Source organism: Numida meleagris, chromosome 3 (assembly GCF_002078875.1).
Source record: "Numida meleagris isolate 19003 breed g44 Domestic line chromosome 3, NumMel1.0, whole genome shotgun sequence".
NCBI lineage: Eukaryota > Metazoa > Chordata > Aves > Galliformes > Numididae > Numida > Numida meleagris.
Window position 1 is genome coordinate 27194681 of NC_034411.1, and position 22492 is coordinate 27217172.

Consider the following 22492-nt stretch of genomic DNA (forward strand, 5'->3'; position numbering starts at 1 on the left):
GATGTACCTGGTTCTCAGAAGAGAAGGACTACTACATTCCCCACAGTACTTTGCTCCTCTGTTACCATCTTCCAGCCGGAGGGAAAAGATAAAAGCTCACAGTATAAAAACTTGCAGATCACGAGACTTCATCCCTTTTTCCGCCGTCTCTCATCTTGGCAGCACCTCGCTCTCCAGCCATCTTATCATCGGTAGTAGAGTAAGGCCTACCTTGATTTTGGGACATTCTCTGTATTGGATTTATCAGCTTAAATTGTAAATATATTGTATTATAGCGTGTTGTTTTGCATTCTGATATTTTATTTAGTAAATTAGTTTGTTCCTCCTCAGATTGTTGCCGCTGTTCTTTGCTCTCGGGCCATCTCCATACCCTTTTTCCCTTTTCCTGGGGTGTGGGCCCGCGGGTCCCCCGTCCCCTTCGTCACAGAACCGGGCCGAATGCCCGGTTGACAGTGACCTTTAAGATCATCTAGCTCCAACTCCCCGGCTGTAGGCAAGGACACCTCCCACTAGACCATGTTGCTCAAAGCCCCATCCAGCCTGGCCTTGAATGCCTCCAAGGAGGGAGCATCCACAGCCTTACTGGACAACCTGTTCCAGTGTCTCACCACCCTCACAGTCAAGAATTTCTTCCTACTATCTAGGATAAATCTACTCCCTTCCAGTTTAAAGCCATTTCCCCTCAGCCAGTCACTACATGCCCTTAGAAAAAGTCCCTCTCCAGCTTTCCTGCAGGCCCCCTTCAGGTACTGGAAGGCTGCTAAAAGGTCCCCCCAGAGCCTTCTCTCCCGCAGGCTGAATAGCCACAACTCTCTCATCCTGCCCTCATAGGGGAGGTGCTCCAGTCCTCTGATCATCTTTATGTCCCTCCTCTGGACCTGCTCCAACAGCCAGACGTCCTTTCTCTGTTGAGGCCCCCAGAACTGGGCACAGTAATGCAGGTGGGATCTCACAAGAGCAGAGCAGAGGGGCAGAATCACCTCCCTTAACCTCCTGATCATGCTTCACTTGATGCTATCCAGAATACAGTTTGCCTTCTGGGCTGCAAGCGCATGTTGCTGACTTATATTGAAGTCAACTGACACTCCCAAATCCTCCTCAGGGCCGCTCTCAAGCCATTCTCCACCCAACCTCAATTTGTGCTTGGGATTGCCTCGACCCAGGTATGAGACCTTGCACTTGACCTTGTTGAATAGACGCAGGGCAGCAGTCATCAATACAGTATCACAGATCAGGGAAATCTGCTCAGGAATTTTGGGTACGCATTATTTCTAAATCCAAGTGGAGCTGTTCAATCAAACTGAGTTTCTGCAGAGCTCTCACTCCCGCTAGTTTCTAATCAGCTCCTTGGCAATGCAGATATGATACCTACCACACCATTTCTGGATCGCTTGATACAAGGCAACAAGCTGCTGAGTAAAGAAGGCAGTTGCAAAGACAGATGCAAGGCAGTAGGATGGCCACTGCTACTACAGAAGTAATTTGAAAGTGTTGTCCATTGTTTGAATCGTTATGACAGTACTCTACAAGGTCCCAGAATCCTTTAAGTATCACTGTCCAGAAAAACATGGGGAGTTTCCTTTGATGAAGAAGAGTGCCTAAGTAAGCCCCAATATGGGAAGAAGTCACAGCCTTCTTGCAAATCAAACAGTCTTTTTCACTACAAGAACTGTTCAGCACTGGGACAAGTGCCCAGAATGTACATTTTCCAACAGTCAATGTCCTTTGGAGTCAGATGGAACCACAACTGATCTGATCCAACATCAAATGCCCTACTTCAAGCATCAGGCTTGATTATGTGTTCTCAGGGGTCTCTTCCGCCAACATCTTACAAAACCAGCTAAAGCGGCCAAGACTACAGAGCTGGGGTTACTTGTGAAGCCTTTTCTTTCGCTTTACAGCTAGAGATTCCAATATCTGCTATTCATCAGTAAACAGCTTTGGCAACAAGTAATGAAGCAAAAATTAGGCATGAATTCTCACGTTCAGTGCCCTCCAAAGAGGGATACATATTGACAGGAATACTTAGATGCACTTGCTCCTCTGGCACAAGCAGTCATTTATGCCTGGTAAGCATAACACCTGTTGGCTGCCAGATGTACAGAAAAATGCAAGACAACAATGACCTTTGCAGACAATAAACATCAGCTAAACATCAAATACGCACATCCCCACTCCATTTAATATTAATCCAAAGAACAGGTTGGACACAGCCTTTTAAAGTAGTCATCCATTTACCTCCATGACAGCAGAAGATCTTCTCATCCACGATAGCTGCAATAGGCAGACAGTTAAAGCAGTCTGTGAAGGTCTTCCAGAGCTTAATGTTAAACCTCCGCTTACCTACAAGAACAGTGTGAGAGATTAGGAAAGATGACTGTTTTCTTAAAGCCAACCTACAATACATAGCTTACATCCTTGATCTGGTTGTGATAACTGTCTTCTCACAGCTTTATTTCTGAAACCTGAGTACACTTACAGACTCCTACAACACCATTTCAAGGACAATAGAATACAAAATAATTCTAAGTTTAACCTTCTTCTGATATGTACTTTCAGAAAGTTTCAACGTAGGTTCCCAGAATACTGAAATCCTTACAGCACATGAATCATGAGTCATTACTAGAAGTACTTCCAAAACACAGTATTAATATACATCAGCCTTTCAAAAGAAATAGGTTTTACTTACATTCATCATAGAATCCATAGATCCGGTTGATGCTAGCACACTCATGATTTCCTCTTAAGAGAAAGAAGTTTTCTGGGTACTTGATTTTATACGCCAGAAGTAGGCAAATTGTTTCCAGAGACTGTTTGCCTCTGTCTACATAATCTCCAAGGAAAAGATAATTTGCTTCTGGTGGGAATCCTCCATATTCAAATAGTCGAAGCAAATCTGTATACTGACCATGAATATCACCTGAATAAGAAAAAGTTTACTAAGGATTAGTGCAACAATGTAAAGAGTAGACACATCAAGACCTTAAATCAATTACTTTTCAGTATGGGATGGTAAAAAAATAACATTCTCCCTTAAAAACAGACTGACAATGGGTGAGTGAAAAGTGAAAGCTATGTTAACATTACAAAACAAAGGACTTACTAATGCAACTAACTCACTATTCATAGAACTGCTATGTCAGTTATGAAAATCCATGGAAGTCTGAAAAACCAAAGCTAAAGAAGTCTTCAAAATTATGCTTAAGCTTTCTAACCACGCTCTCATCTGGTCAAATTAAAACAAAGTCAGAAAGACAATCATTAATGGAACAGTTACACGGCCAGGAAGCCAGCGTACTGTTATGTCACATGACTTATTGCAAAAACAGATCAGTAATGGATCTACACTCACTGGAGAGAAACTGAACATTGTACTGGCAGTGAGCTCTTGCAAAAGCCAACTGCTTGTCCTCCCATAACATCACTGTACTAAGATTCCCATTCTCCGGCATTTAGGGCAACTCCTTTGATCCAATTATTTATTGTAAATAGTACAGAGACTCAAAGGCTGACAGCCCTTACAGGATACTCAAATCTGCAGAAGTGTCTTAGGAACACTAACCATCGCATTATTCATCACATTGCCAGTTTTAAAATTAAGACGGCTTTCCACGTAATAGCTCTGTGCAGCAATTAAAGCACCACAGCACATCACATCAGACTAGGCAGAAGTAATTGCCTGTGAGCTGCCCATAAGGTCAAAGGTGAGACCTAAGCTGCTCTACAGTAACCTGTACCATAGATGTGATATATTCCAGCTGACAGTAGAATTCATTAACAAAGTGATTGAATGCAAAACGATACCTAAGAAACCGTGGGTAAAAGCTGTATGCTGACAATATGGACTACCTCTTGATCCCTTACACTAAGCATGTCATGATTATGTTTTCAACTGTGCTGTTTGTTCTGTGGCAAAATACCTGTTCTATTTAGTCCAGTAATTCTCCAGTAGAGAACTAGCTTCTATGACTGTAACAAACAAGCAAAATCAACAAACAAGATGTCCCCGCACATAGGCCTACAACTTGTTTCAGAATCTTAACCCAAACAAAAGGCCTTCACATCTTATAGCTGTGCACTCCAGTAGTGACTTGACGCTTTATTCCTCTTTATCTTTTCATGAGAAATTCAAATATGTCCTTCTTTAGGCAGTAAATGCTTTTAACTATTTCTTACTCATGGAAGGGACTTACATCCCCCTTTCCTTTTAATAATGAACATTATCCACTACCCAATTGCAGGCCCTCTGAAGTTCTACCAGCTGAAATCATTTATGCAACCACTACAACAAGAAGAATTTCTACTCCACTTGATACTTAGAAATCTCCAGGGTCAAGACCAGAAATCATACAAGACTCATCATCACGTCACCATGGTATTGAATCTAGTACTCCAGATCTACTCTATTAGTACTCACCAAGCTTCATCACCATCAGAAGTACTCATCAGTAAAATATATTATGGAAATATTTTATGTTCATTGTCTGAAACTACTTTCAGTTACACGCAGGAGCTAAAGGAATTAAAGGACTTAAAGGAACATTGTGTAGGAACTATTCTGTAAAGTGACCAAAGCACTTAATACTATTCCATTGAAGTCACTTGATAATTTAAAATACAGTTTCATACGTGCACAAGTTGAAGCATACCAGAGTAAAAACTACACCTACTTTAAAATGGACATTTACATAATAAAATCTTTCATCTTACATTAGAATACAGCCATTCAAGATGTAAAAGCCTACTCTAAACTGAATTTATTACAAAAAAAGACAGTTCTGTAATAATTCAAGAACTACCTGAGCACATTAAAATAGTAGTTCAAATGAGTACAGCAGCATATTGTGCTTTTGGTGAAATCCACCACCACTCTTGCACTTCTAAATAAATACATCTTTGATAGTTTCTCTCATGTTTAATTTAGATACACCTGACATTTCCAGGTGCTACCACTTTGTATAACATCCAATTTAAAAATAACAAATTTCTTATGTAACTGTGCATTTGCTACCCCTACTATTGCACACGTAAGAGCCTTCTGAGCTGTCTAGATTTAAACAAGTGAGAAACTAACTTTGTTTGAAGGAGTCTAACTATACATTGCAGACTTTAATATTAAAGATTGCATGCAAGTCTTTCAATTTTCTTCTATCTAGAAACTGGATGACATTGGTTTCTTTCTCATCATAGCATAAATACAACATAGTAAAGCTAGATTTTTACCTTCAACTTTATGTCATTAGGCAAGCTGGTTCTGTTTCCCCTCCTCCCCTATGCTCTAGCAAGCAATTACTCAGTCATTTAAAAGTGATTTTGCCATTAGTGTTTTTCTTTGTTCTTAAATAATTGGTAATGCTCTAAATGTAAGGCATATCGCTACAATTGCCCTGCCGGAAAGATTTAGTTCTATGAAACTTCAAGCAGTCAGATTCAAGCGTGTGTCTGCTGCTATTAACATGAAGCATGATTACAAGTTGCATTTACAATACTTTAGTAACAGTTAAACAAGCATGCACACCTATTAACAGTGTATTTTTGAAGGTGTCTAGCGTATTCTAAAGGCTTAGGGAGGTTAAGAACAGTTTTACTTATGTGATAACTGTTTGATGATACCTGATATAAAGCCAGAGGTATGTTTTACATGCTAACAAATGCCTTTTTTTTGTAAGTTGAAAGACTAACAATGCTTTCTTCAACACTATTTTCAGACAGAGACTAGTAAAGTATTCCATTTCATCTTATGTAAAGATCTTTGTTTAGTTTCCGCTATGAAGGGAACAAGAACAACAGCAAACATTTATTTCTTATGTTTTTTAAAATGCTTTGAGATAATGATCCATACAGTAGCAGCTCTGTGCAAGTAGTCCTGAGGAAGTACAAGGGACAGGTTGCAAAATTTGCACTAGAAGAGAGTGCATGCAGCTCTTACTGCCAACAGAACTTGCTTCTAAACACCACTGGGAGCAAATGTTGGCTGCCTTTTCTTGACTTAATCCAATCTAAACCTGAAGTGACGTTTAAGATCATGACGACCTCCATCACTAATCTGTATTGCTCAAGTCAAGGTCATTTTTGTATCTCAGTATCTTCTTCATCAACTTTTCCTTTTATTCCAGGTAGCATATAGCTAAATCAACACACCTACACAATATATATACATATGAAGTTTACGTACCACAAATTTTCAGCGGTGCCTCTAGTTCCAGGAGAATGGGCTGGCTAAGAAATATTTCCCGTGATTTTATGCACAAGCCCCGAACTTCTGCTTCCGTCATCTGAACGATCTTCCCAGGACGACATCCTCGTACTGAAATGAGACGTTTAACAATTAAAGATAGCTGGCACACATGTGTAACAACAGATAAGCGCACGAGCTGTGTTTGAAGTCTGTAACTGACAAAAAGAGCAGTATACATCAACTTATCTACCACATGTGCTGGAATTGCATATTCCAGCCAGTTCTAAAATTAAACTCTGATACAGTGACAACCTGCGCTTAAGTTCTGAACACATCCCTGTTAAGTCATGGTCCCAGAAAGCAGCAGTTCAAATCTTGCCTTTGTCTATATTCGGATAAATAGCAACTTCAGAAAGCGTTCAAATGAATTATCAGATTATGCTAGAGTATTCACAGCAGCCAAAAAAAACTGAGAAAGGAAATTCCAAACGCATTAACACAAAATGAACTTATCTAGGACAACTAAGTTCAACAAGGCAAACTAAATCCAAAGATGAGACAGGTATGTTGGCGCTTTTAGCAGCTGAAATTATCCTACCAGGAATATCACATTAAACTGTGTCTACGTTGATAAAATCTTCATTCATACGTAATGGATCTTATCGGAACCTCAGCATCCAAACAGACATTCAATTAGCATGAAATGGAATTCCTATATCCACAAGTACTCCTATCCATATTTAGTACTAAAGTTTCCAAAAACATTCACACTGCACTTCAGCTAACATCCTCTGGCAAGCCTACCTGCAGCTGCTTCTCTCCACAAATACTTAAGTGATTCTTCTCTCAGAGGCTTTCATGCGCACACGAGGCAGCAAAACAGAACAAGCATCTACACTCCGGCTGATCTGGTTCAGTTTTGCATCTCAGTATAAACCAACAATCAGATGCAAACTAATAGAGCAGAATATGGCAGGCTAGCATCATGTTCTACCCCGTGCTTCACGTGGAGCAACGCTCAGCATTAAACCACAGTAGTAGCTGTAAGAAAAAGTGGTATGAACCTTCAGGAGCCCAAATCACAATATTTTCAAACTCTAACATAATAAGACTTGACTTGAAAATATTTACTGCAGTTTCAGTAAATCTTATGAAACTTGCTAACAGAAGAGCAAAATGAATACATCTTCCTTTTTATTGCAGCTAAGCTCTCAGCCAACATACTTTGCAGAGTAGATAACTATCATCTGCATTCTATGTGGGAGAGAAAGGATATATGGGGAAACAACCTGTCCTAAGTCACCTAGAACTGAAGTCCAAAGTGTTAAGATCAGAAAGCTCTGCCCTGCCTATCACTGCGCAATTCCCCCAGGGCACATGTGATCAGTCCAATGCTGCTGTGTTGTTTGTTTTTAATTAAAATAAATAGAAACCAGATCACTTGTTTAACTGAGGTTAAGCAGCCGCAGAAGAGATGAGGAGGCAAAAAAAGAATCAGTATTTCAAGTAGGGAAGAGAAGATGTGAAACTACATCTTGGGACAGCCAGCAGGAATGCCACAATAGAAGGAGGGCCAGCTTATCTGCACTGATAATACACTGCTCACTAGAATCCCACAAGAACAAGGCTTGTAAAAACACCATAGGGAGACTTATTTCAGGCAAACTCCAAATGTGACACATCTCTAAATGACTCCATGTGATATTTATCATAGATCGTAAGTCACATGCCTTCCTCTAGCTATACTAGAGAAAGCAGACAGCTTTTACTAACTTCTTTGTCATTCTTCCTGCATTAGTATGTGAGACTACATGTTAAAAGAATACAAGGGCAAACAATTAGACACAAAGTGATTGGAGAACAAATGCACGTAGGCTTCAGTTGCAGCACATCTCAAATGTCTACTAAATGATGCACTCAGATGCATTTTCAACCCCAAAGGGATTAGTAGCAAGAAATTAAATAAGTCTATCTTGACAGCTTTGCAGAGGACTTGACTACTCAATCTGCAGGTACCCAAATCCTCTGAACACCTCCATGCTTTGAGTACCTGCACTTCAGTAGCTTACACAACTCCCTTTTGCAGACCTGAAACTCACTGTGCTAGACACAACAAACTGTCACTATACCTGAGAAAGTTCCCACCTGAAAGAGCAGTCCTAACAGTTTCAATTACTATGAATGAAGTAATTATGCTGCATTTTAAACCCACGGTTGTCTGATGCCTAAAACATCAAGGTCCTACTGCATGCTTCAGCCTAACTAGCTTGTCTGCCACATTTTACTCCACTAACTGCTTTCCTTTAAACCCTTTTGATAAGCAATTAAGTTTCCTTCTGTATTTAACTACTGCCAATGTTTTGCAACACCAAAATGAAGCCATTTAATAAGGATTAAAAACAAGAAGTGGCTTAACTGCACACATATTACATCCACTCTAGTTTTGGAACTCAAGCCCAGGAAATTTACCGATGTTTCCCCAAAAAGCCCCCAGCAAAGCACAGAGACCAAAACTGAGGCTGCAGTTCAATGAGGGCACTCATAACACTAGCTTTAATCGAATCAATATTTCCTAGAACACCACCATTGGCTCCCTTTGAAAAAGGGAGGTTTAAACTTGGAACAATTGCTTCGCAGGATAAAGCCATTAAATGCTGCTGGATTTCCGCACTAGAACACGTACTGAACATGCAGCTCGTGACTTCCATATCAGCCAACTGCCACAGCACATCCCGAGACGTGGAGCTAGCTCCTGAGCTTTCACAACAAAGCCTTCCAAGCTGCAGCCCCCTAACAGGGAAGCCAACAGATTGGCAACTCATTACCACACACAAGTTCTCCAAATAAACGGAGCTTCTAAAACTATGTTGAGCCTGTCACTGGGAGACAAAATGCCTGGTGACCGCAGTTACGGGCAGCCTCAGGAAAGGGAACAGCCGTGGGCCACCGGGCCTTTACAAAGGCCTGTCCATCGGAATTATCAGCAGCTCTGCAGAACACACAAGCTCACTTACATTTCAGGAAGCAGAGCCTGGGCATTCCTGAGAAATAATCATCAATAATATATTAAACAGGCAAGTTTTCTCCCACAATCCCCTGAAAGTCAATTATACAACTAATGTAGTGAAAAATAAGAAGCTACCGTGACCCCAGCAGCCTCAGCACATCACTGCACTTGCACGCAAAGGTACTGAAAAGTTACCCAGGCAGGCATCTGGATGAGCTGGGCCACAGCCCTGGCACAAATACACAAGCAGAACTGAGCACGTCTTTCACTCGCTTACACTACAGCTAGAGTTCTGTTTACGTTTCTTTGGCTCAGCCACTCATTGTATGGAATGTAAGTAAGAGCATCTCTCACCATATTTAGTTTTTCAAAAGACAAGCCCTCAAGAACTGATTTAAAAGGAAGTTATGAGAACTGGATCAAGAGTACAAGTAGTGTTTTTCAGACCTCTTTGCCAATTTCTATAGGAAGCCACTATTAAACATGTTAGCCACAGATACAAATTTTACAGCACATGCACCTCACAAAAGGCTTTAACAGTACAGGGAAAAATCAATCATTTCTAGTGCTTACCCAGAGGAGGAACAGAACCTCAGCATTAGGTATAAATTAGTTCTCTATGATGCAGACACAGTAAACAAGTGTTGACTTACACAAAAACCTTTAGCAGGGACAACAGCTCCTCTACTAACTCACAATTCTGCACGCATAGTGCTATGCCAGAATAAACCTTTCCTGCTAGGAGCTTAAACCATAACAACATAGTAGAGAACAAAAAATTAAACGCCACCATATACATTGTATTGTGAAGCTATTATTTTAGCACAATAGTTCCTACAGTCACCCAAAACTACTCTAATTACTATCAATATGTCTCAGCACCTACACAACTGTTGGTAAGTAACCTTAGTAAGTCTAACAATAGGAGCTAGCAATTTGAGATGTGACTTGCAGTGCCAGGAAACAAGTTCCCACACTAAGTAGAGTTTTGTTTGCCACTATCCTTCCAAATTCATGTCAGAGACTAACAGATTTTGTAAGGCTGCCACGCTTCCTAGCATTACAACGCCAAGCAAAGTGGTCTAAGAACTGTCTGCTGGAGGCTCTATGAGTTTTGTTCCTTCTGCCATACTGTTCCATGGAGTCAAGCAAACACATTTAAGCCAATCTGTCATGCTGCCCCTGATGTGCCTCTCACTTTAAGTAACCAAGCTTCTCATTTTGTGGTATCACTAATAGAAGTTTCTTCTATTACTGAATCAGCTGCGGTACGCACAGCTGCCCTTAACACAACTGTATTCTAATACCACACGTGTCCTATTTAACGTACAACACTCAATGCACATCATTAGACCCTAGACACACCTCTTCCAAGTTTGAAAATATATTGGTGCCAGCATCGCTGCTATGAAACAACTTCCATCTTCCCCTGCACACCCGTTTTGCATACACACTTGCAAGGCCACAGAGTACACTGCATCAAGGAAGGCAACAAACAACTGAACATCCAGCTGTCTGTCGCTTGTACAACAAAGTATTCTGGAATATTTGTTGAACCCCAAACAGCAGGAGTAGAATGGATGTGGAAGTGAAAGGTGCTATTACCTGTTAGTTGGACAAAACAGTTTTGACAGCTTTGGAAACATGTTCTAACATTACCTAGCTAATTTTTAAAAATCGAAGTCACAAGTTTCCATGGTTTTTAAGTCAGGAATCCTGGATTAGAATTAAAATGCTGTTCATTTTGGAAAGCAAAGCTTCTACTCCCCCAAAATATTTTATTTTATTTAAGTTGTATAGCTGTCACCAGATGCAGCCACTCCCTATTCTGCAGCAAAATGGAGTTAGGCCAACAATACAAGTTTCTGGGATTGTTTAGTCTGGAGAACAGGAGGCTCAGGGGAAACCTTACCACCCTCTACAGCTACCTGAAATGAGCTTGTGGCAAGGAGGGAGGTCAGCCTCTTCTCCCACATAATTAGTGATAGGACAAGAGGGAATGGCCTCAAGTTGCGCCAGGGGAGATTCAGCTTGGATGTCTGGAAAAAATTTATTCTCCAAAAGAGTGGTCAAGCACTGGAACAGGCTGCCCAAGGAGGTGCTGGGTCACTGCTCCTGGAGGTGTTCAAGAATCATTTAGATGTTGTACTAAGGGACCTGGTTTAGTGGGGTGATATTGATGGTAGGCAGATGGTTGGAATGGATGACCTCGGGAGGTCTTTCCCAACTTTGGTGATTCTATGATTCTGAATTGCTGCAACAAACCCAAGGTCCCAATGGCTTTCATTCTCATACCAGCCTGTGGACAGTAGTAACGCAACCGAAATAATGCCACAGCTTTGCTCCATTGAGTATGCAGCACACTGCTGAACATACAGCTACTGTGCATGTTACACACAGTGAAGAAAGCCCTGTGCCTTTCGTAGGGTGTACCATCTCAACTCTACACAAACAACAGAAGAACTAGCTTTTTGGGGAGCTTTTTCTGAAGAACTACACTCTTCAGTCCAAAATGTCTGAAAACACTAATATGTTTGTCTTCACTAGATGCCCTCGAGATGAAGAGTTTTGCTGAAGAACAGTGTTGGATCATGAGCTTGCTTTAAAAGGATTTAACATCATGAAAAACCACTACAGAGTAAAAGACTGTCCAAGCCTTCAATTTAAAACCAGGGAAATAACCAAACAACTAAGCGTTCTTCTTTCACCAGAAGTTGAAATTACATTCTTGAAGTTCATACCGTCCAGCAGGATTAATGCTCAGGGAGAAGCATCATTAGAAGCTATCTCAAATTGCTTCAGGGGACACTCAAATCAGTCCAGGACAATACGCGATTTACCCTACACCAAAACCCTTGCCAGCTGCATTCATGGGCTACCTGCTTACTTATATAGAGGTTCCAGACAGCTTATGGTCTCAGTCATTAGTAATCGTGTACAGTCCCAATCATTGCTGGATCCAAGGTTGAAGGATAAGATCACAGCAGTCACTGCATACTGTGAGCAAAAAATGTAACCCTAATACTTGTTATTGCTCTCTATTTATTGTGTTTACTTAGCTACACTTGAACCAAAACCCCACATAACCAAAGTACGAGGTAGAAACCTCACACTGTGCAGTAACATACAAAGGGGTGGCAAGTTATTTTCCAGACCACTTGCAAGGTTAAACTAGCATAAAGATCTCATGCAACACAGCATGTCAGCTTCTTTCTAAAAGTTGGACTTCATTTTTCCTCTAGAGCAGTACTAACAAAATTACTGACTGGAGACAGGTGAGGGTTGATTACAAAGTTGCTTCCTAACTCCTGATGAGTAACAGGGAGGAAAATAGCTGAAGCGGTAATAAGAAAGCTACAGTTTAACATGACTTTTGCACTTCTAATTCCTCAGATATTTAAATACCATGGCTGCTGTGTTGAACAGGACTAGAGAGAATGGCCTCAAGCTACACGAGGTTGGATATTAGGAAAAATTTCTTCTCCAGAAGAGTGGTCAGATGCTGGAACAGGTTGCCCAGGGAGGTGGTGGAATCACCGTCCCTGGAGGTGTTCAAGAACCATTTAGATATATCAAGCAAGCTTGGTATTAAATTGCCAGAAGACAGGGCTGTAAAACAAATATAAAGTAGTCTCTGCTAAAAGATAAATCATTTGATGTTATGTGAAGGCAGTAAACAGGGCCATTTCTACATGAAATTCACAAGCCAGATACAGATGGCATCAGCAGTACTCCAGGCTGCAGTTCACAGTAGATTTCCCTGCACATACACAGCCCGTTCCCTGAGTACACCATCTGACCTCACCGCGCTGTAGCCAAATATAGTATGCTTGACTTCACACTGCTAAACCACTTACTTATTGTCTTTTTTTTTTTTAAGTTACATGCCTACTTTTGTAATGGCCACTCACAAGCATTTGACAAAATACTAAGGCTAAAAATCCTCTTATTTACATTAAATAAAGCACTGCTTCCTCCTTTTATGCTATAATTTAGCAGTACTCCCCAACAAGACATAAAGACAAATATTCTGCAGCAGCGTTGACTTAAGTAAAACAGTTACTGAATCATGTAAGCTAAAAGCAGCAAAATAACCAGACAAAAGAAAGGAACACCAGCATACCTTTTTTTGACACTGGGCTCATGGCTTATAGTACAATTTTTCAAGCCAACCATCCCATTCGTCCTGCACTTATAAAGCCAAGGATGAACTGGCTCACATCTGCACTGCTGTACAAACCCAGCAGCAAACATCACGCTTCTTGTATTCCTTCTCCTTGTTTAATGCAATACACAGTCTAGGAGGAACATACAATGAAAACCGACAATTTTCCCTAAAGAGAGAAAAAATATTTCAAAAAAATAATTCCTTTGCCAAGAACTCCTCATGTTGTTCTCATTTTTTCTAATACCAGGTTGTCCAATGATTTCACAGCAAACCAGGCAACACCCCTTGATCTTTCAAGATTCACCTCCATGGTGCGTTCTTAGCATTAATACCCATTTTTCTTCTCTACAACTATTTGTTTCAGTATCAGTAATGAAGCCCATGGAACTGTGGCACCGCTATGGTATTGTTCTTGACCATCAGGCAGCAGGGTAATTTACTGAGACATTAACCAAATCTGAAGCTCGCTGATTATAATGCATTAGCCCAACAGCTCTGTAGCATTTAACAGTAACAAAGAAAATCCCAATTATTTCATAAGCATTTAAATTCACTTTTCGCCTGAAAAATTGAGTCACATTCAAATATCAGTCTTTGTCACAATCTGTATTATCGCTGAAATAACAAGAAAACAAAGCTTGTAGCTTTCTTAGAAGACATCACTTTACACAGCGAGATCAGCTTTTATTAAGGTGGATGTAAAAATCGTGCTTTAAGCTGAGCATTGAAGTTATAACCGTTCCCCACGTCTACTGGAAGCTTGACAACTCTCCTCTTGGTTAAATATCTTCCAGCCTTCTTAGTAGACTCAGTACTATCCAAACTAGTAGCCCTGCTAGCTTCACCAAAAAATAAATTTGTCTTCAAGCAAATTTATATGCAGTTTCATTAACTGAATTCAATCCGTTAAAATGTTCCTAGACTTAGGCAAGCAAGGGGCTTGGTCTTGAATATTCATTTGTACAAGCAAGCCCTCTTCACAGAGATCCAGCTACAGAAACTGCTGGAAGACCAGCCCAACTGGACTCGTATACAGAGACAGCTACAGCACAAGAACAGGAAGGCCAACACCCCAATAAACATGGTAGCCTAATAATCACCATCCACGGCACTCCTTACAAGAGAAGGCACAGCTACTCCAGCATCTCTGCCTTGCTACAGAAGGAACTTTTCCATACACACTCAAAGCTTAAGTTCACTTAGAGCCTGGGTTAAATGTAAAGCTGGTATATCAGGTTAGCCCAGCATTTTTCCAGATGTCATGGCTTTTCCCACAGAGGGACATACGGTGCACCTAGATGGGGCAAAATACAGCATGTTCCACATCTTTTGTGCGGATAACAATCTTGTGTGTGCATACTCCTGGACTGACCACAGATAGAGTGGGCTGGGAAGATCCATCCACCAGATGGCATAGCTGAGAAAGCAAGAAAAATAACAACAAATAAAAAACCAGAAAACAACATACTGAATGTTTAAAAAAAAAAGTGTGACCATCTTTTTTGCATACTATAGTGCAACTAAGCCTGATCCATGCCTAGAATTCTGAATGCCTGTATAAGAAAAACTCTGAACTAATCCAGTGTGTTCACTTTTGTGGCCCCACATCAGTTCAAGAGTGTTTTAGCTAAGCTAAAGAACTGGTTGTATGACTTTTAAATGCTTGCAGAATCCTTTATGAGCGACTTCTGTATCAAAATAAGTCTTATAATAAGCCAGAAGTATTCCCAAAATCAATCAGGCACACATCTAGACGCATCATCACTAACAAGTAAACAAGTACCAGACATATTGCAGCAGTCATCACAAAACAAGCTCTTACCATTCATTAAACCAGCAGTGAATTCAGGACTAAAAAGAGTAAGTACTCAGTATATGCAAGAACACGGAAATAAAAAACAAACGTCCTAGGAGACTATCATCAAGCATTAGACTATGACTCAGTTGAGCCTTTCTGAAAACTGTCCCCAATTTAACTCAAGAGCAAATCAGTCTGGCCTCGAGCACTCCGAAGATCCCAACTACACAATCAGGGTAAGCATACAAGCACATCTGTTCAGAGTTAGTAGTTTGTCCTTGAGGAATTCTCCTAAGCAGCCCAGCTACAGGCCACCTCACACTGACGTCTCAAACAGGAAGAATCACATGGAGGGTAAGATGATCTACTGCAATCAAAAGGCAAGTTTAAGGTGTTATATAACCCAGAAGACAAGTGGTCTTGAGCAACCATAATGAAAACAGTTAGAAGAAATCTAATTAAGTAAGAACACAAGAACACAGGCTAGCCAGGGTCACAGCCTAGGAACAGGTGTCACAAACCAGGAGGCCAACTACAGCAGGGAAGGTTCATGCCATGCCTTTTGATACGCGTTTGCTATCTTTAAAATTTATGTGCAGCCTCAGACAATTGCAGACTGCTGCTGAAACCGAACACTACCCATCTCGCCTCAAGTAACCAGAACAACTAAAGGCACATGGCACGCCAACGTTTCATAAGAAATGCTTTTCATTATGTTAATGCATTTTGTTGTTTGTTGGGTTTTTGTTTGTTTTTATAGCTCAAAAGCCATATTTCCTCATTGTTTCAGTCAAAAATTGAAAGTGATAGTAATGGAGACAACAAACTTACTTTTTATAGACTGCTCCAGAGATAAAAGCCGAAAGGAATTGTTCTGCGCAAGCAGCATGAGGATGGACACACACTGTGTATCAGCACAGGTCAGCTAAGCAACAGCATCAGCTCTGTAACATGAGCTGCTAGTGGCATGAAAAGGCTTCCCTGTGGAACACTACCATTCAAACAGCAGCTTAAAATATTGTATATTAGCAGTAAAACAAATAAAATGTAATGACAATCCACATGCAACTAACTTTTATTAGTTTTTTCAAATGAAACCTGGAAGAAACTATTCCCTTTCAGATACAAGATCTTATACAAAGTACTCCCTCAACTGTTAGGAGGTGACACACCAAGAAAAAACATCCTGTTTTAATGAAGAATCTTCCGGGTCTCTGCTCAAACAGATAAACTGGCTGACAAACAGATGCAAAACTATCACAAAAACTTATTTCTGAAATTGCATATGCATATCCTTAGAAATGAAAATGGCATGGAATGAAAAACATAGATAAGGCTGCTTGGTCTCAATACAGCCAATCACAACCTAAAGAGCTAGAGAGTTGCAACACAAGCATTTATGGTGTATGCAAAAGGTACCAAGTAAGTATTTTAAAGGTCCTAATCACCTTAAAACATTCTATTTTTAAGCAACTACCACATGGGCAGAGAAGAAAAGTACTTCTCAATTTTATTTTTTCCCCAAGAGTCTCTTTCCATAAGTAAGACAAAAAAAGCAACCAAAAATAACCACAACACCATACATACACACACATTAGGAAGTTAAAAACAAAACTACAATAAAAAGTCAGTGTTTAGTAGGTTAGTGCTTAGTTTGCCTTACGCCTACCTACTAATCTGGATTTCAACATGCAGAAAATGGGGATTTTATCTGTAGTTGTGATCAGAGATAAACTCTGATAACAGCTGCAGGTTCTTTCCATACTACGCTACACTGCGTATCTTGAAACACAAACATGAGTGCAATTGGCCAACGCCTTCATGTATTTTAAAACATTGATTTTATTGTTTTTAATTTACAGTTTCACCTCCAAAAAGGATACCAACTGAAAAAAAAAAACAACATGAGAGCCCTACAAACTCTGCTTGGCAGTAACTTGGCTATACAAATTTTTCAGACTTCGGAAACTTGTTTCTATTCCAGGATAGTACGCACTCCATACATTTCTTTATATAAGCCTTCTACAAAGATATTTAAGTACACGAGGTTTGCATCTCCATTTGTGGCAAGTCAGTGAGTGAAGAGCGCGTATCCGCGCGTACACTCAGCTCCAGCACACCGGGCATTGGCTGCATGCGGGATGGATGAGGTACGCGAGAAGAGGCCTGCGGAGACCCAACATTCAACACAACTTACAAAAGAAAGAAAACGCTAGTTAACAGCATCTCAGCTTCTCCGGAAAGAGGAGTCACCTTCCCTCCTCATTTTGAGGGAAACCCTCACGAAACCCATCGCGGCCCTGACCAGCGCTGCGCAGAGCACAGGCAGAGGGCCGCCAGCCCGCCGTCCCCCGCTCCCACACAACCCCACTCCCAACGCCGCTCCCCAACGCGATTTCAGACACGGAAAGCTGCGACCGACCCAGCCGCCCCTCGCTCACAGCCGAGCCGCCCCCAACGGCGGCGGGAACCGCTCCTCCGCGGCTTTTCCGCCTTTTCGATGCCTTTAAAGGCAGACGGCCGCCCCACCCGGAGCCGGCAGGGCTCCCCGCTCCCAGCCCCGCCGGGTTCCCCCGCAGCGTCCCCTCCCCGCCGCGCGAAGCCCGACCCGGCCGCTGGGACCCCCCGAGCCGCCCCGGGCCCGAGGGAGGCGCTGCTCCGGCTCCCGCCGCGCCCAGCCCGCCCGCCTCCCGCCGGCGTCCCCCACTCTTCCGCGGGGCGGCCCGGAGCGGCGCTCACCTTCCAGCAGCCGGGTGATGAGGCTGTCCACGTTCAGCTCCCCATCCGCCATTTTGTGGCCACTACACTCGGTCCCGGGCGGGGAGAGGGCGGGGTGGAGGGCGCTCCGCGGAGCAGCAGGAGGAGGAGGAGCGGGCAGCGGCAGCCGCGGCGCAGACGGCTCCCCCCGCCCCCCGCCGGCAGTCCCCTCCGGCCACCCGGCGTCGCGGCGCAGCCAGTCGAACGCGCTGCCGCCGCTCCCTCGCCGCTAAATGGGAGGAAGCGGCCACCCCGTCTACCCGCGCCTCCTCCCCGCCTCAGCAGCTGCCGCCGCGCATGCGCCGCTCAGCCCTACCCGCCGCGCCGCTTTCCGGGCACTGCGCAGGCGCTGGAGGAGTGGCGGGCGGTGGGGTGCATGCGCAGCGGGGGTGTAGGCGGTTCGTTAGTGTCGGCGGGTTTCTTGTTTTTTGTTGCTGTCGGGTTTTTTTGGGGGGGAAAAAAGCACAAAAGTGAGTCCTCGTAGACTGCGTGTAACTTGTGTATCACTCTTCCTGCTGCTGAAGCCGCCTGTGAAAGCTCACAATGAAAAACCTGTCAGAACCGAAGTGATGATGGTGCTCTGTGTAGCTCGTTCTGGAGCAGTTGTCGGCAGCCCCATAACTACCGCAGTTTGTGTGTCGTTGTGGCTGGATCTGCCAGGAGTACCTCTTTGGTGATTTCTAATGATGATTTTTTTTAAGATGAGTACTGTAGAAGCGTGTTAGTTTACACACCTGCCAACAGCTGCTTGCCTTGGATGGACAGAAACATGTTTTAAAGTATACATGGTGAGAAGGTGCAGACTGGGTCAGCAGGCAAATAAATGTGTGTTGGCAAAATACGTAACTTGCCTTGTGCTGAACAAATGACAGGTGTTCTGGAGCAAACACGCCACTTATTCATGTGCCTAAATATAGGTGTTGATGCAAAAAAGCACTTCTGTGAGCTTGAACTTGATCTTTTCATCTGTCCATGCAGGCCCACAAAACCCCATCACCTTTAGTTTGAAAACCTGGTATTTATCTCTTGATGAGGAGAAAATGAGGAGGAGGAGAAAGCGATTAGGACAAGGCAGGGTGATGGCTAGGCATCACGATGGCTAGGCGTCAGGCAATGCCAGGTGTCCAGGCAGCCAGGTAGAAGACCGCTCCTTTGAAATATGTAGGCAATGATCATAAAGCTTCACTTGGATCACTGAAGGAAGAGGAAGAAATTCTGCAGAAGAAAATGTATTTTGTATCTCCCTTTGTTGGTAGCATACATGGAAATATAATTCCAACTCATCTGCTGAGAGCATACACATATCCTTCCTTATTTTCCCATTTCTGACAGTAGTAAAAATCTAAATAACAAATCTTTGGGTTTTTTGTTTTGTTTTGTTTTTGTTTTTTTGCAAATTAGGAAAAGCAATCATTCAACTCTTAAAAAGATTTTCCTTATCCTAACTACTAATTTCTGCCAAAACTCATACATACCTGTTCCCTCCTGACCTTTCAGGAATTGTCCCAGTTTCGTTTCTTACTACTGAACTGCTGTGAGGATTATTTTAAGGCATGAAATTCAGACATAATTATATATTATCATAGAACATTTTGCATTGACAACAGAACAGGGATATGAAGTTGTCTTTCACTGTGACATAAAGATACAATTAATTTGTCTTCAAAAACTCCAGAAGATACGAAACTTTCAGATATGTTGAGCAAAACATAATTCCTTAACAACTGTTCTTACTAGGCATGTCAGCGTGTTCCAGTGGCATATCATAATATAAAAATAATAAGGGGATGCTATGGAACAGAACCCGTTGCAACAGAATGTGGAAAAATACCTGACTTCTTCCTTTGTAGGTTCTTTGCCTCTTTTTTAATTTTACCACATTCACATCGTATCTGAAACCATACTGACCTATATAACTTCACGCTTTTCCATTTGTCAACGAAACGAAACTGGGACAAAACTAGGAGAACCAGGTACATTCACTACATGATGTTATGATGTGGAATACCAATAACCGAAAATCATAAAACCATGACACCATTCTTGAAGACCTCTAGCATACTCATGCAGCTTGGTTTTCTACTCCACTTCTCTACTTCTCAGTTTTTGGGGGTAAGGGATGACATTATGTAAGGAGGAAAGCCCACTGACGCTGCCTTTGCCATCAGTACAACACCTTACCAGCCAGCTCCTGGCCCTCACACCAGTGAGTCTCCCCACCTCTTCCTCATCCTCCATGCACTCTGCAGTAGGAACATGTCTAAAACAGTGTTGTTCCCCAGCTGTATGAGGCTGTTGCGTGGGAGGACGGGCATCTTGCTGTGTAACAGGACTCTGCAAAGTATGCCCCTGCTTGCTTTGTAGCTTGAGCAGGGAAATGAGTCGGTGGCTTTCTTACTTGGTGGGTCAAACTTGATAGATGCTGTGGTTTATATTGGCATAACTACGTTACAGCAAATGGAATTAGAAGATCAGAGAATGAGGCCCGTTGTCTTCTGTGTTTCAGAAAGAAGTATTTAATACGGACTCAATGTGTTGTCTTTGATCAAGGGGAGATGTTCAGTAACTTCTGACGTTACAGCATACACAAATACAGACCAAAGATATCTAACTGGTTATTTAAGTAGCAGGAGAAGCGGAACATTGCTGATTTGCCTGTGGCAAATTCTCATTAATAATACTCATCTTTCTAAACTTCCTTTCCGTTATTTTGAAATATCCTCTTACGTCCACAAACAGGGCTTTGCTGCTAACTTTCCCCTGCTCGGTCTCAGTGCCATTTACTGTAAATACCCTGCATGACATCTTTCCTTATCCATATGCTGCCTCAAGGTATCCTTTAATACAGCACTGAATATGTAAGACTTTAACAACAGAGATTTCCAAATAAGGTGGCAAAAAATGGTGAGTTACTAAGTGTCATTCTCTAAGTTGTGGCTCTCTAGGCACACATCCTTACTGTCTGCTACTGAGACAGTTGTGTCCCTGTCTTGACAGCTCTGATGTTGCCTACTCTTTCCTGGTTGCCTTACATGGGCTCAGCTAGTATGTCCACCACTCATTCCTCTTTATAATTGGTGCAAGACAAGTGTTTTAAGTATTGACTTCAACATTGTTAATGCTGCTTTCAGAAACCATGGATCCAGCTGCCTTGTCCTGCTTGGTCTGTCCTCAGTTACCTGACTGAAAGTACATGGCAGTGTTTGACAGCTATCCACTCACCACATCTTATTTCTGACATGTTGTATCACCCTTGCTGAGCCTAACTTAGAGCTGACTACTACTGCTGTGTAGGTGGGAGTAGCTGCACGGCTCATGGTTGTTTTTCCATCCTGTAATTAAGAGCATATTCTCCCGGGCCAGAAGCACTGCTGCCTCGGTGGCCTTTTTCAATTTTTGACTTGAAATGGGAGTTAGTGATCCCAGTCAGCACAGGTATGTGTTTTCTGGGGACAGCTTGCTTACAAAATATTCACAGGTCCTGATTTTTGAGCAAGAAACCACATCCAGGGATTCTCAAAATAGGCAAATACTGCTGATTAATTATCACTATTATGTTCCAAAACTTAAGATCCAGAGGCAGATACAGAAAACCAAGCAGATCCTACTCTGTAGCTCCTTAGGACCCTTTTTCCTTTCTCAGCATTTGCAGCAAAGCTGGGTGAATAATAGGTTTTGTTCTATACTTTTAAAGATTAAAGTATATATACACTACTCTAATACACAGAGCCAAAACCAAGACTTTCTCAACTTTCCTAAGAAATGAGTGAAGGAGGAGGACAGTCCCAAGATAATCAGTGGCTTGAGTTCAGAGGCACGTACCCAGGATGTGAAGAACTTTCCTGTGAATTGCAACATCCTAGGTGGGTCTCTTGGTATTGCTTTTTGGAACGGTGACACTTTGCATAAATAATTAAATATCAGCTGGAGCAGAGATGTGAGTTTGGATCTGTGTCAGATGAAAACTCTAATCATTCAACAAAAGAGCCAGTCGATCCCTTTTGATGTAGCTATGATAGTTTTGAGAAATAGTTAAATATTAATAGAACCAAAAATGCAGGCTATTATTAAAGTAATACACTGTAAATATTCTACATACATTTCATACTTATTCTTTCCACTTCAAAGAGCTAACAGGCGATTCAGATTCACCCTCCTCAGATTCTTGTCATATGTTTGCTCATAATTACCTGGGCACCCTTGGTGAGCTCTTGGTTTTAATTCCCACATTTATAAAATGGGAAAAATAACAAATGTGAACCTCTCCAGACAATGAAGAGACATAACTGAAATATTTGAAACGCGTATGAGATCTTTGGTTGATATTCAAATGTGTTTGCCATAATCATCAAAGCTTTAATGATTGTAGATTAATACCAACCCTTTGTTCCTGTGAACGTCCTGATTGCCTTTTAAGAACACTGAAAGGGTAGGGTAGGTCTAGATGTTCAATTATTTTATCTGCAATTAAAACAAAAAAGCAGATTATTGATTTCAAAGACCAGTGATAAAAAAAAAAAAAAAACAAACAAATTTCAATCCAGTAAGTCTGACTTAAAAGTCTCATTTTGGAAAGAGCAGCAA

General features: G+C 41.8%; 1 protein-coding gene across 3 annotated transcripts in view; it reads right to left on the minus strand.

Moving 5' to 3' along the window:
- Positions 1–18203, minus strand: part of PPP1CB (protein phosphatase 1 catalytic subunit beta) — a 30032-nt gene extending 11829 nt beyond the window's left edge. Inside the window, exons 1-4 of one of the 3 annotated variants that reach the window (XM_021391907.1) lie at positions 17891–18203; positions 6176–6307; positions 2690–2920; positions 2239–2343 (exon numbers count right to left, since the gene is read on the minus strand). In XM_021391907.1, coding sequence (XP_021247582.1) covers positions 2239–2343; positions 2690–2920; positions 6176–6307; positions 17891–17942 — 520 coding nt within the window. In that variant the 5' untranslated portion in view covers positions 17943–18203. Of the gene's footprint in view, positions 1–2238; positions 2344–2689; positions 2921–6175; positions 6308–13308; positions 13520–15982; positions 16984–17890 lie in introns of those variants that run through there. The other 2 variants (XM_021391906.1, XM_021391908.1) reach the window with 2 other exon arrangements.